Source organism: Leptopilina heterotoma, unplaced genomic scaffold, assembly GCF_015476425.1.
Source record: "Leptopilina heterotoma isolate Lh14 unplaced genomic scaffold, ASM1547642v1 Lhet_63, whole genome shotgun sequence".
Taxonomy (NCBI): domain Eukaryota; kingdom Metazoa; phylum Arthropoda; class Insecta; order Hymenoptera; family Figitidae; genus Leptopilina; species Leptopilina heterotoma.
In genome coordinates this window covers 3590200-3606426 of record NW_025111149.1, presented here as the reverse complement: position 1 = coordinate 3606426, position 16227 = coordinate 3590200, and the positions used below count along the sequence as shown (strand labels likewise).

The 16227-nt window shown below is 26.3% G+C and overlaps 1 protein-coding gene across 3 annotated transcripts in view; it reads left to right on the top strand.

The window, feature by feature from the left end:
• Nucleotides 1-6728: 6728 nt before the first annotated feature.
• Nucleotides 6729-16227, top strand: part of LOC122509866 (cyclic nucleotide-gated cation channel alpha-3) — a 400219-nt gene continuing 390720 nt past the window's right edge. For all 3 annotated transcript variants that reach the window (XM_043624160.1, XM_043624159.1, XM_043624158.1), the window contains exon 1: nucleotides 6729-7040. In XM_043624160.1, the coding sequence (XP_043480095.1) occupies nucleotides 6841-7040 (200 nt within the window). In that variant the 5' untranslated portion in view covers nucleotides 6729-6840. The remainder of the gene's footprint in view (nucleotides 7041-16227) is intronic.

Below are 16227 nucleotides of genomic sequence, written 5' to 3'. Positions count from 1 at the left end.
CGGACACGACAGCTCAATGCCCAAGCCGCATTCAACCGTTTCGTTCTATTCTCATGTTCGTCTATCGTGTTTGCGCCTGTACATATATATGTATATATGCTCTTTTCCGTAACGCGCGATGCGATGGTGTCACGTATCCATCATTCGGTGATAAATGTTACACGCATTCCTATGCAAAACAAGATCTGATTCTCTCAGCTTCTCAACCTTATCATATTTTCGATGTAAACTACTGTCATCGCCAGACCTTTATCGTGTGCCAAATAAACGTTTTCGAATGTAATTTCATTCTGGAATTATTCAAAGTGGATTGTAGCGCCTTTTTTACTCGAACTGTTATAGCGGCTGTTGATATTTTTTGACACTCTTTTCACCTCATATACAACTATTTGGATAATATTTTTATAAAATTATACACCTATTTCGTTAAAAAAGCCGGACTAATGGTACTATTTTTAATCCAGATTTTAAATATCGAGTAATAAATATTGAGGGTTGCAACAGTATTCAGATTTTTATTAAAAGTATTGAAAAAAATTAAATTTTTAGAATTCATAAGAAAATTCTGAATTTTTGGGACTATTTTGTTTGCCTCATAAATTATGTATTATATCACATTTTTTCTAAGGATATCAAATTGAGACAAAAAACGAATAAAAAAGTTCCTTCGCAACACTTTTTATTCATTTTTTGTAATAATTCATTTTCTTCTGAAATTAGTTATTTTTTAAAATATGTTTTTAAATAATTGTTAAAAATAATGAATTTATAGAAGAATTTTAGTTAAAAACACTAAGAAAATTGAATTTTAAAAAAGTTACAAATGATTGAAAAAATTCAATTATTTTCAAAAGTAATAAAATTTTTCGCAGAAATTCAAATTTATGATAAAAATTTTTTTTAAATTCTCGTCAAAATTGTCAATTATCTTTAAATAATAAAATTTTTCTTGGAAATTCAATTATTTTTAAAAATTTGAATAAAATTCTACGCAAACATTAAATTATTTTCATAAATAATAACATTCTTTTTAGGAATTCAATTATTTTCAAAAACAATAAAATTCTACTTAGAAATCCAATTATGTTCATAAATATAAAAAATTCTCGTCAAAATTTCAATTATCTTTATAAATAAAAAAAAAATTTTCTCGAAAATTCAATTATTTTAAAAAATTTGAATAAAATTCTACGCAAACATTTAATTTTTCTAAAAACAATAAGAATTTCACAGGAAATTAATTATTTATGATTTTTTTTAATAAATTTCTTCGCAATAATTTTTAATACAATTTTAATCGAATTCCTCGATATATGTGATTGTTCTTAAAAATTTTATTAAAAATCGTCGAGAAAATACAATTATTTAAAAATTTTTTGGATAAAATTCTTTATGAGAATTCAATTTTAAGAAACATTCAATTATTCAATATATTATTTATTTTTGTACTTAAAGAATTGAATTCTCGTAGAATTTGCTAATAAAAATTGATTTAAAATTGAATTTCGCAGTTAAAATTTTAAATAATAATTGAACTAGCGACATATCCTCACTCGCTAACGCTCGCTCGGTTGTATTTATAATTATTTGTTTTTATTTATGTGAGATAAGTAAATATTTACTGAACATAAATATTTTATTTTATAGCATCAAATAAATAGTTATTTGTACCAAATATGAATTATTTAAGTAAAAATATGCAATAATTAAATATAATATTACTTATTATTAAATATAATAATCAATAATTCATTCATTCTGTTTGTCCACACCTGAAGTTTGACTTTTGCGTATGGTTTTTTATTTTTTAAGAAAATATTGTTTCACAAATAGAAAATATGCAGGTATTTTTCATGATTTATAACAAAATAATATTTGAAATTGGAAAATTAAAAAATTTTTTAAAAGTTATGATTAACAAATAAATTTTGTTTTTTATACGCTTATTATAAAAAACTTCGTTTGACTGATCTAAATTATACAAATTTGTATGCTTTTTATTTATAAAAAATATTAGAAAATTGTTAATTGTTAAAAATTATGATTAAGAAATAGGAAATATATCCATTTTATGCATAATTTTTATTTCTCAATGGGACAGAATTTCTCAAACGGATCACCTAAAACTAAAAAAATTTTTTTTGAACCAAAATAGTTTTTTTTACTCTTAATATCGTTAAGAAGAATCCCTGAAAATATTAAGGCAAAAAATAATTTTTTGTAAAAGTTATGAACAATTAAATTTTTTAGTACTGCTTAATTAACAAATTTTTTTCTCGAGTTCCAGTTGACGGATTTTTAAATTAAAATATGGGTTTTTTTCGTCTTAGATTGTACTATTTGAATATATTTTTTGTTTTTAAATTTTTTTATTTTTTATAATTTTTTATATAATTTGTTTATAAAATGTTAATAAACAAATATCTTCTTCACGTCCTAACAAAAAAATTAAAATTTTATTCTATTCCTTAAATGTCTCCGAGTGTAAAACCGTTTCGAAAAAAAATAAGCCTCAATTAGAAAAAAGTTATTAATTAAAAACTGCAGCCGTGTAGGGCTTTATATGACGTTAAACTCGCCCCACGCACATTGGCATTTTTTACAATTTACTGTTTAAAATTGTCTGGAACCTTCAAATTTTATCGGATTTTCATGGGTTTGGTCTTAAATTGAAGGAAATAAAATTTCTAAGAGATTCCTCCAAACCAATTTTTGAATTTTAAATTGTTTATATTTTTTTTTGTTATTCAAAGTTAATAATTTACAATATTTTTAGAAAAAATCATGTTAATTTTTTTATTTTTTCATTGCAGATGATTCGAATCAATTTAAATTAGTCCAGCATGACCACCAGACAAATAATAATGTATAATACAATTTATTTAAATTGTATTATACCTTATTACCTTATTACCTTATTATACCTTATTACCTATAATTATGTTTTCTTCATAACATTTTTAATTTCTCTAAATTTTTTTCTTTTTACTATACAAAATGAACTGAAAAATTCAATTTATGTTGGATTTTATAAAATTCTTCTCATTGTTCTGTAAAATTATTTTACTTCTCTAAATAGAATTTTTTTAAAAGTTCTCTTGAAACTCGGCTCAACAAACTTACTAACCCCATTATTGTTATTATAATCTCTGCGATTTAAATTTTAAATTTCCAAATTATGAATTGGATTAATATTTAAAGTTTAAATACACATATAAATTTCATGTTCGTGATGAAAATACTCGTTTTCAAATGAAATTGTTTCGGATAATAGGAATGCGGTATTCAGTGGAAAAATGAATTTTAATGTAGATGCTAATTATATATTACTGTTTGCAACTTTTTTTTTTTGTTTTATTAGTTTTTGTTAGTCATGCATTCGAGCGAGAAATCGCTTGAAAAAAAATCGAGAAAAATGAGAAAGTAATTAAATTTTATAAGAGTTGCTTTTACAATTTTCATAAATAAATGAAGTTCAGAAGGTTATAATTTGAAATTTTAGAAAATTTTATTTTTGAATAAATTGAAGAGAATAGAATTCTTGTCAAGAATTTTGTCCAAATTTCTAAAAATAATTGAATTTTTTCGATAATTACAATCTTTGAAAATAATTAAATATTATTGGGAAATTTTATTGAAATTATTGTATTGAAAATAATTGCATTCTTGCGAAGAATTTTATTATATTTTTTGAAAATAATTAAATTCCTGCAAAGAATTTTATTATTTTAAAAAATAATTCAATCATGTGAAGAATTTTATTAAAATTTTTGAAAATAATGGAATTCCTGCGAATAATTTTACGACTTTGAAAAATAATTTCATTTTTGCTAATGAATCTTATTAAAATTGTTAAATTAAATTAAATTAAAAATAATTGAATCCCAGCGAAGAATTTTTTAAAGATAACTGAATTTTTGCCAAGAATGTTATTAAAATTTTTGAAAATAATTGAGTTTCTGCGAAGAATTTGATTAATTTTAAAGATAATTGAGTTCTTACCAAGAGTGTTTTTAAAGATTTATGAAAATAATTGAATTCTTTCGAAGAATTTTATTACAATCCTCAAAAATAATTGAATCTTATAGAGAAATTTTATTAAAATTTTTAAAATAAGTGAATTTCTGTGAAGAATTTTATTATTTTTATAGATAATTTCATTCGTACCAAGAATGTTTTTAAAAAATTTTCAAAATTATTGAATTGTGTCGAAGAATTTTATTACAGTCTTAAATAATAATTGAATCTTATAGAGAAATTTTATAAAAATTGTATTGAAAATTGAATTCCAGCGAAGAATTTTATTATTTTTATAGATAATTGAATCATGCAAAGAATTTTATTAAAATTTTTGAAAATAATTGAATTTCTGCGAAGAATTTTCTTATTTTTAAAGACAATTAAATTCTATCGAAGAAAGTTTTTAAAAGTTATTGAAAATAATTGAATTTTATATAAGGTTTTAAATTTAAATTTAATTTAATTAAATTTGAAATTTTAGAAAATTTGAATTTAATTATTAAACCCCCTTTTTTAATGAATTTTTCCAAAAAATGCAAAATTTTTAGATGAAATTTTTTTTTATTGCAATTTTCATTGTTATATCGGTATGTAAAAACCGTATTCCCGATAGCTGTACTTTAAAAATGTGTAGTAGTTTTTTGTTCTTTTTTTTATTTTTTATTAAAAAATGGCGCCCGAACGCTAAATTTTTTTTTATTACACATACAAATGTTTTTTTTAAATTTGCTTAAATTCACTTGAAATTTGTTACTCGGGGGTTTATGGGGTCGTTAATTACGAATCTGATGTTAGTTTTTAAAAATCAAAAATGTCGGATTAAATATGGCGGACGATTTTTTAATAAATTCACCAAATTCGCCTGAAACTTGTTACTCGGGGGTTTTCAGGGTCGCTAATTACGAATATGATGTTAGTTTTTAAAAATCCAAAATCGCGGATCCAAAATGGCGACCAAAAAAAATAAAAATTATTCAGATTGGCTTAAAAATTGGTACTCGGGGGTTTTTGGGGTCGCTGATTACGAATATGATGTTAATTTTTAAAAATCCAAAATTTCGGATCTAATATGCAACAGATATTCAAATGACTGAAGGTGACCAGGACTTAGAATAAGTTTTGGTAGATGTTACATCCCGAGATAAAACTTTTTTTAATTTAACCCTCAATGTGTAAAATAGGGCGCCATTTTTTAATAAAAAATGAAAAAAAGAAAAAATAACTACTGAATATTTTTAAAGTACAGCTATCGGGAATACGGTTTTTATACCTTAGACGATATGTAGATACCGATATAACAATAAAAATTGCAATTAAAAAAAAAATTTCATTCAAAAATCTTGCATTTTTTGGAAAATTTCATTAAAAGAGGGGGTTAATTTCATTTTTTGGAAATTTTGACAACGCCATTCGAAAGAGCGACCCTGAAAATAGTAGGAAATGGTACTTTTAAAATTTTTTTAGCTTTCTTTTAATAGTTGTACGTAGTTAAAATTCAAGTCGGAAAACAGCACATTTGTCCGTTAAAGGGTTAAAGAAATTCATAAATAAATGTAATAGAAAATTTTTTGGAGTATCTAATAATTTTTAGAGTGAATCAGAATATTTTTGAGGTTGAAGGAAAAAGTTGAAATTCTATCTGAAAATCGCGGTAAAACAAATAAAATTTTTTGTGGCAAACCCTGAACGATTTTCTCCCTCATTGATACATGGTTTTACTTTAACCCGAAAGAGTATTATTTTTTCATTCTGATGAATTTTTATCATACAATTCTAATGCGGTGGAAAAATAATCCCTCCTGAGAGGATTTTATTCTTCGGTCACAAACACAAGTCTGTATGTGTCTCGTCTGAATATGAAAAGCCGTATCATATACATGAATATTATTTTTCGAAACCTTGTAAAGAACTGTTATTTAATCCACTGTTGAGTATAATAATCTCAACGGTAGGGGATTATTTAATATCTGATGTAAAAATACATTTTTAGAAATAATTATACATTTTGTATTTTTTCTATAGACACTTGGAGTGAATTTTTTTTTCTTTTTGATTCCAGATAATTCCTGTTGACGGGGGATCAGTCTATAGTCAAAGGAAAATCAATAGAGAGAGGGAGAGACTTGGGTGAAAATTGGTAGCAGGGTCGTTTCGTTGCATGAAAAGCGAACGGTTCGAGAGCAGAGACACTTGTTGCTCCTGCGGAGTTACAAGGAGAGAGGAAGAAGACTGGAATAAAAAGCATGAGTCAAGAAACTCTTCAGTGACGGGGGTTTTCTTCCACCTAAAGTTTACTTCAACACCAACGGTTCCTTAATTCTCGACTCTCAGCGAAGAAAGAAGGGGGAAAAAAGCGCTCAATAAACAAAGAAAAAGAAGAAGAAGAAGAAGAAGCGTGTCTACTCTCTCTCTAAATATAATATCGGAAAAAAAATTCGATTTGAAAAAACAATGTCAACTGGAGTGATTAGTTTTTTTCTGAAGGAAGAAAAAGAAGAGGGGAAATTAATTTTAAATCCTGGCTGGTGAGACAATATCATTGTGGAGGGAGGCATTGAAGAAATAGAGATTGGAGTGGAACAACATTTCACGGTCCGGCTGTCATGAGAGTTGGAAGTTCGAAGGTGACAGGTCGGTGACACCGGCGGCGGCAGTGAGACAAGTGCTGCCGTCAACACACGTCCCCAATTGTGAAGCTATTCTGGGGATCGTCGATTATTTATTATTATTATTATTATTATTATTATTATTGGGCACGTCGTCGAGAAGTGAATTTGTAAAGAGAGGGCGAGAGCAGAAAGGCTGGATCACCTTCGTGGAATGTCTTCCGGCGCCAAGCGGCTGGTACAGTCGCTTCGGGGCCGTAGCGCCGGTAGAAGTAGCGGAGGCGGAAGGACCGACTCTTCAGGGGGCGATGGCAGCGGAAACGGAGGTGGAGCCAGCACCAGTGCGACCAGACTTTTCCATTATGATAGCGGTCATGAACTCGATGAGATATCCGTCGTCGGCGGCATTTCTCGGTGAGTTATTATGGATTTACATATTTTTAGGAATCCAAATATTTTCCTTTTTTTCCCACTTTCGAATTATTTGGGAATCCAAGTGCCTTTTCGAGGTTGCAGATATTTACAGCTAACAAACTTCTCTTTATACTCCCTAAATTTGAATCAGTTAAAAATAACTGATTCAGATATAATATAATTTGGATAATTTTAGAGAAATTACAAATGATTCAAAAATTTTTAAAAATTCTCATCAAAATTTCAATTATCTTTAGAAATAATACAGGACCACAACATTTTTTTTAAAGGAAGTATTGACCGTACAATGATTTTTATATATTTTTTGGGTCGATAAATTCGAATTCGAACTCAGTTTTCCGCCATCACGTCAAGTTTCTTTAAAATGTCGGATCCAATATGGCTGTCGAATCTTTTAATAATTTATTAGATTTACTTTAAACTTGTTACTCGAGGGTTTTTGGGGTCGCTGAATACGAATTTCATCTTAGTTTTAAAAAATTCAAAATGGCGGATCCAATATGACTAACGAATTCTTTAAAAATTTGTCAGATTTTGAATTTTTGAAAACTAAAGTGAAATTCGTATTCAGTGACCCCAAAAACCCCCGAGTAACAAGTTTCAGGCAAATTGGGTGAATTTTAAAAAAATGGACGCCATATTGGACCCGCCATCTTAAATTTGGAATATTTACGAGTTTTTTTTTTTATTGTTTAACATTATATAATATTTTTTAAGTATGTTAAAGTTCTTTTTAATAGATTTTTCTGCTTAATTTTATTTATATCTTGTTTACAGTCAGTTTTTTGCGAATTTTATTAATTTGTGAAGAAACTTGACGTGATGGCGGAAAACTGAGTTCGGATTCAAATTCAGCGACCCAAAAAACATATAAAAAAATTTTGTGGTCCTGTGTAATTAAATTCTTCTCCGAAATTCAATTACATATTTTCAAAAATTTTAATAAAATTCTTGGCAAAATTTCAATTATTTTCAAAAATTTTCCTCAATTCAATGACTTTTAATACTATTAACTACTTATACTATTTATTACTACTATTCTAATAAAATTTTCCAAAAGAATTTAATTATTTTAAAAATGGATTTCAGTTAAAATTTTAGATTATAATTGAATATTAGAAGCATTAAAGTGTAAAAGTATTTATTTTTGACAAAAAAATATATTTCTCCCTATTCACATATTGATATGCAGGGTTACTACAGGACAGGGAAGTAAGGAAATTGAGGAAAAAGTCAGAGATTTTTATTAAAAGTATACTGGAAAAAATTAAATTTTTAGAATTCATAAGAAAATTATATTTATTTTAACTTAAAGAATAAAATACCTACATGGAAAATATACTTTAATAGGAGACAAAATTATATTCATAAATTTAGAATATCGACTTTTCTGTGGCATAAACTATGAAATTATCACGAATTCTAATACAAAACCTTCAATTTTTTAACTATTTCTGACAATAATTTCATTTTAATTAGCTTAATTCTTGAAGGACTATCATTTAATTATTATTTATAAATTATGTAATAAATACTTTTACTTAAATATATCAAAATTAATTTAATTTTAAAATATTTGCGTTTACAATTTTTATAAATAGATGAACTTCAAAAGAATTCAATTATTTAAAAAATTTTTTGATAAAATTCTACGCAAAAATTTTACTTATTTTATAAAAATTAAATTTTAAGAAACGTTCAATTATCCAATAAATGATTTATTTTTGTATTTAAAAAACAATCTTTATGTTTTATAATAATATTTTCATAAGTTATTGAATTTCAAAAGGTTTGAATGTGAAATTTTTAAAAACCATAATTCCTATGGAAAAGTAATAATGATTAAATATTTATTTAAAAACGAAGTTATTGATGCTTTCGAATAATTTTACAATTCAAGAAATTCGTAAATAAAGGTAATAAAATATTTTTTTTGTGTATAGTTAATAATTTTTAGAGGGAATCAGAATATTCTTTAGGGTCTGGTAGAAGTCAAAATTTTGTCTGGAAATCAGGAAAAAACAAAATTATATTTTTGTGTCAACCCAGAAGTAGCAAGAATTCAGTTAAGTCAGACACTTGTGTATTTTCAGTAAAACATATAGCTACTATTAAGGCATACAAAATGGGATATAAGTAGAACAAGATCGAATTAGTCAGACAATGTTTCATTATAAATTTATCCAAAGTTATGAGGTGATTGTTGTCGATTGTATTATCAGTAGTACAAGTCTGTTACAGTCCGACAAGATGACTTAATTTATAATATATTGTCAGTAGTAAAATTCTCTTACCAGTCAGACAAGGCACTTTAAACTTTTGTAATTGCAGACACAGCCGCAATGAAAGAAAGAGAAAAGAAGAAAGAAAGTACCTAGTAAATGTCTATATTAGTCAGACAAGGGTTCAAACTTTATAAACTTTTGAAAATAAATCTTAATAAACGCATTATCAGTAGTAGTAGTCTACTTGAGTCAGCCATCGGTTGAAAATGAAACAAATAATTAACGGTAATTAATTATAATATATATTTCCTTAAATTTTCTGTTGGTTATAAATAAGTTGTAACAAATTTAATATTTTTAATAATTATTGATACAAGTTCAATGGGAAATAGAGGATATTTATATATATTTATAAAGTTTGATATAATTTAGTCTGTACAGAAAATATATCTTTAGTCAATCAACAAAAAATACGATTCACACTTTTCACATTTACACTATACTCGAAAATTTATAATAACTTTGTATATTAATATTTTTTTTAAACATAAGATTCAATCTGAAGGGCTATGTAAAATTTGTACATTCAATTTAAAAGAAAATTTCTGGTCAAGGGCAAGATCAAAGATCTGATATAAAATGTATAGGCTAACTCACCCAGTCAATATAAAAAAATAGATTTTTATCCATCCAAAAGATGGAAGTCGACAAATTTTGTATAGGAAAAGAAAACCTCTGATAAACGTGTGATTAGAGTATGCTCTTCGGAAAAACTTGATAGGCTAAATCCAAGATTCCACCTCGATTATTATAAAGATGATGCAAAACCAATTAATTGGTGACTTCTCTTGACATCGAATCCACTCGAGATACACACAAGGTTTTCATCTTTTTGTTTTAAATACAGATAGTTATAAAAGGTGAGTTTAATTTTCGTCAAGCCTCGTCGACGAAACACACGGTGATTTCGATTTCTTCACCAATCGCTTTAAAATTATGACAAAAAAAAGAAATATAATTATTACACCATTTTTTTATACACTTTTACACAAAATTAATTAAATATTTACCCCTATTGGGTGTTGTGTTTAGCGTATTCGTCAAATACCACTTGGCGTGTTACAATCTTGATCTACAAATATTTTGACGAAGATTTTGCATGTTTCACATGCGAAGGTCCCTTGACCACTAACTTATGACATGCGCGACACTTAAATCAACGTTTACAAGATTCTCCCTTCTTTCTCAATATTCACAACGATTCGCCTGAAAGATCTCTAATTTCTTACAAAGTTAATTATAATATAGTTAAATAAGTAGTACAACTTAATTTTAGTCAGACAATCGTTTAATTTTATCTGATTATCAGACTGTTTTTTTTGTAGTTTTAAAATAAAGTTGTGCTAGTGTTGCTATATAAGATCAAGTTAAGAGAAGAAAAATCATCAACAATATTTTCTGAATTCTTCATTGCAGTGGCTTCTTTTAGACTTACGGCTTCCTCAAGTATATAGTTTCAGTCAGAATTATCGCAGTAATCGAGAAAAGTTTCTTTCCATGTGGGGTCCGAAGTTTATACTTCACATTAGTTTCAAGAAGTGAGATTATTAATCCCAAAGTTCGCAACAATCAAGAAAGAACATTTCTAGGTTATGTCTGTCTCCGAAATGACAGTTTTTAAAGTAAAAAGAGCATTTTCTTTTCAATTTCTTTTTCCTTTGATTTGTAGCTTCGTCGGAATCATGCGAATTCTTGACAGTAAATTAAATTGTTATCTAACTTCTGGTTCCCTATGTTTAGTAAAATAAGAATAGTTTTTAGTTGAGAGTTTCTAGAAATTACATCAGAGTTGCCACATATCAGGGAAATCAGGGAATTCATGGAAAAGTCAGGGAAAGTAGAATTGGTATTGGTGTAGAACTAAAGGTATTGGAAAAAATTAAATGTTTAGAATTTATAAGAAAATTCTGAATTTTTGTGTCTTTCTGTTTACCTCATAAAGTATGAAATTACCACGAATTCTAAAAACACACTGCAAAAATAAGTATCTTATTTGATATCTTAAAATAAGATGTAAGATGGAAAAATGGTATCTTACATCTTAAAATAAGATGTTTTCTAAAGTATCTTACTGATTTTTAAGATGCTTTATACGTCTTAGATATTTCTTCTATCTTAAAAAAGTAAGATACTTCTGTAAGTTTTTTAAAGTATCTTAAATTAAGATGTTTCTGTCTCAATAAGATGTTTAGCTATAAGATACTTGTGAATTGTAAGATGCGAAAAAAATTTAAGTTACTAAAAACTAAGATGCATAAAATGTCTTACATATAAGCCCATAGTTAACCTCAAAACTTTTTTTCTGAAAAATATGCTGAAAATGTGTACGAAGATGCTTTTAGCATCTTAAATTAAGACATTTTAAATGACTAAAAAGTGACTACAATAACATCTTAGAAATGACTACAAAAACATCTTAATTAAGATACTTCTTTTTGCAGTGCAAACATTGAATTTTTTCTATTTCTGACAATAATTTAATTTTATTGAAGAACTGTCATAAAGTTATTATTTGTAAGTTATAAATCATTTAATGAAGTATTTTTTTGAAAAATTTTAATTTCAATTCTGTTGAAATTAGTTTCAAATTTAAAAATTTAAACGCAATTCTTTGAAAAACTTAATCTATCTTGATAAATATTAAAATTCGTTCGCGATATTCAATTATTTTCAAAATTTTTTTAAAAAATTCTCGTCATCATTTCAATTATCTTTATAAATGGATAACAAAATTGTTCGCCAAAATTCAATTATATTCAGGAAGTTTTATAAAATTCATTGTAAAATTCAATTATTTTTAAAATTTTTTATAAAATTTTCAAAATCTTTTCAGGCATTTAATTATTTTCATAAATAATAAAAGCATTCGGAGGAAGTCAATTATTTTTATAAATACCCAGGCGGCACACGATAACTAAAAGGCATCAAAATGTTAACATCTACTCTGTAAAGATTGTCTGTAAATTATCAAAATAATATTCGCGACGAAAAATATACAAAGTAAATTTACACGAGAAACACTGACCTCGAACGTGCGCGAAGAGGAACGAGTCGAGTATAGGCGCCGCGCAACACTCAACTTCTCTCCCACCGCGTCGAGTCTCCGAGCGCCCCACCGCCTCGCGACCGACCAATCACGCGATACTGACTCTCGGACGAGAGTATAAAAGAAGCGCTCGCGGAGCGAGCATTCGCATTTCGCCGCAGGGTTTTACCCAGCTAAGGAGTTTGATTCCGTTAGGCGAAATAGCCCCATCGATTGAAGAGTGGTTTGACCCTCGCAAGAGTATGACTCATGTTCGTCACGTCAACGGTCGAAGAGTGGTATGACCCTCGCTAGAGTATGACTCTTGTTTCGACGCAGTCAACGACAAGGAAGCAACGAGCCTGAAGAAGACGTCCACGGCAAAAGAAGAAGAGAGAAATAATTCTTCTCTCAAAACTGAACAGAACAGTTTTAATAGTCGCGTCCGTGTCTGTAATCGTATTTTTTTAGTCGTTTCCCGTAAAATAACCGTATTTCGTAATCCGTCGCGTTTTCGTATTATTTCGTCGTTTATTTAATCGTTTTATTTAGTATTTTCGTATATCGTTTAAACGTCGTCGCATTTATTATTTTTCGCTCGTATTTTACTTCATTTATATCGTTTATATTTCACTTATGTTAATTAATTAATTCGTTTTTGATATTAATAAACCGTTGTTTTGTTATCGTAAATTTGTAGTGTTTGTAAAACTTTTTCTTATTTACCACGAACCCTGATCCGGCGAGCTAATCCGCACTTAAATTTCCTTACATTCATTACAACTCAAAACGATAACTAGAAGTTATCAAAAAGAGAAGTGTGCCCGCTGGGTAACAATATTCATCACAATTCAATTATTTTCAAAAGTAATAAAATTCAATTATTTCAAAAATTTTAATAAAATTCATTGCAAAATTTTAATTATTTTCAAAAATTTTTCTTAATTTAGTGATTTGTATATCTATTATTATAATAAAATTTTCCAAAAAATTCAATTATTTTAAAACAATCTTGACAAAGTTCTACACGAATATTCAATTATTTTCAAAAATAATAAAAATTTTATAGGAAATCAATTATTAAAGAAGTAAAATTTGCTTAAATTTTCAGGAAGAAAATCAATTGTTTGAAACTATTTTATAAAATTCTTCGCAATAATTCAATTACTTTCATGAATAATACAATTCATCACTGAATTTCAATTATTTTTAATTCAATTTTAATCGAATTTCTCAAAAGAATTCAATTATTCTAAAAAATTCTATTGAAATTCGTCGAAAGAATTCAATTATTTAAAAATTTGTTTGTTTGTTTGGTTGTTGTTTGTTTGTATTTAAGTAATTGAATTCTCATTGCAATTTTTAGAAATAATTAAATTTTGTAAAAGTTTCAAATTAAAATGTTTGAAAATCTTAATTTTTCATACTTTCAATTAAAAATTCTATGGAACTACTTTCTAATGTATTTAATTGAAGAATTTTCGAGTTATCGAATTTTCGTAAAATTGAATTGTAAATAAATGAATTTGAAAATTCTCAAAAGAATTTTATCAAAAGTTATTAAAAATAGGTTATTGATTAAAAAAAGAATTTTATTTAAAAATTGTAGAAAATAATATAAATGAAATGAAATGATGAAAATAATTTTGAAGAAGTTACAGTAACAATATTCTCATATTATTTATACCTAATATGAAATAATGATTTTATCACTTGGTCTTCATGTTTTATAATTTTAATATTTTTATAAGTTATTGAAAAAAAAGTTATTCAAAAAGGTTTGAATTTGAATGTTTTGAAGAATTTTAATTCCTACGGAAAAATAATAATGATTAAATATTTATTTAAAAACAAAGTTATTCATGTTTTTGAATAATTTTACAATTAAAGAAATTCTTAAATAAATACGTATAATAATAGAACATTTTTTTGAGTACCTTTATAATTATTTTTAGAGTGAATCAGATTATTCTTTATGGTCAGAGAAAATGTCAAAATTTTAACTGGAAATGAGGGAAAAATAAAATAAAATTTTTGTGGCAACCCTGTACATGCATTTCTAGTATAGTATGCCAATATTTACGAAAATGGTTCATGAGTATAATAATTATCTGTGTTTCAGGGAAAAATCATGTTTTCGTATCCATATTTATTTTTTACTGCAAAGTTTCCATCCAATTTGTCATGTTTCGGGTATTTTTTTCGCCATTCAATTTTTAGAGTTTATAAAATTGACGTTTTTTGGTGAATACAGTTTTTTCTCTTTTTTTCCTGTTTTTTTGTTTGACATGAAAATAGAGGTAGATAAAAAAATATATTGTGAAGAAGAAAATGAGAATCAGTAACGATTCGTGTTGGCTATACGCATTTTCCCTGGGGTTGACTTATGTTTACGCAACCAACGCTCTCGTGGGCAATAATTTGCGCCTTTATAGCTGAATATTCGCTTTTAGTGATATCCTACTATATGATTGTTATTGCATTGAATCGACTCTGAATACTTTACGAATATTGACAAAAAGCTGAATTCATAAAAGGCGGGAGGGAGATAGTGAGTGAGTGAGTGAGTGAGAGGGAGATTTACCAGAAATAATGACTCTAGAGAGTCATTATTTTTGGATCCTGTTCTGGTTAGCAGATTTCGTTTTAAATACATTCTGTTATCCGAACAAAGACTCTTGAACTAATAGTAATAACTTCACATTACAAAAATTTAATCGCTTTATTCAATATTTTCACACACTAATTATCGAGAATTGAATATCGGTCAGAATTGTCAAAGGCTACTTTATTTATCCGTAACTTTTCATTTCTCGCCCTCTCTACAATTCTGTTAAATATTGTATTTATTTTTCTTCTTTTATTAATTCTTCTTTTATCAAATTGAGACAAAAAACGAATCAAAAACTTTGCTTCGCAACATTTTTTATTCGTTTTTTGTCTCAATTTGATATAATCGAATAAATCGAATAAATAAAATAATTGTTAATTTTGTAGGTTATGTTCGCATTTCTGAAAGGACATAAGAGGTTTATTGTAAACACACCTTATTGTAGACAATTATTTTCTTCATGTATTTGAGGTTATGAAACTGATAACTTATGATTAACTTATTAACTGATATATTTCAAAATTAAATGTTTCTGATTATCCTTTTTGTATTCTAATTGTTAAATATATATGTGACGCGTCGTGAAGAAATAAACCTAAGAAAAGAAGCCCGGGAAAAAATCAGGGACTGGAAAAATGTCAAATTTCTAAAATTACGTGTTATAAATTTTGATTCATTATGTCAAAAAATATTTTTAAAAAACAATTTTTTATTTTCTAATATTTCTTAAAAAGTACTTAAAAATTTCAAAGAATTTTATTGAATTTTATTAAATTCTTTAACTAATCGAGAGAACTTTGACACATCTATATTTAAGGTATTCCATTTTTTTTAAATAATTGTATTTTTATAAGCAAGTAATTGAAATTTCCTAGAATTCTACAGAAAATAATTAAAAATTTTAGAGAATTTTATTAAAATTTTTTAAAGTAGGTAGTCCAGATAAATTCAACACATTTATTTTTTTTAAATGTTTCAGTTCTATGTTTTTCAATAATTGAAAATTTTTTAAATATTTAAAATTTCCTAAAAAATTATTTAATTTTTTAAAGAATATTATTTTTTAAATTCTTTCAAGTAATCAAGATAAATTTGAGATATTCATTATTTTAAATATTTCAGTTCTTTTTCTTAAATAATTGAATTTTTATACATATAGGTAATTGGAATTTTTTAAAATAATTAGAATTTTCGAAAATTCTATTAAAAATGGTTGAATTTTATTGAAATTCTTTAAAGTAAACA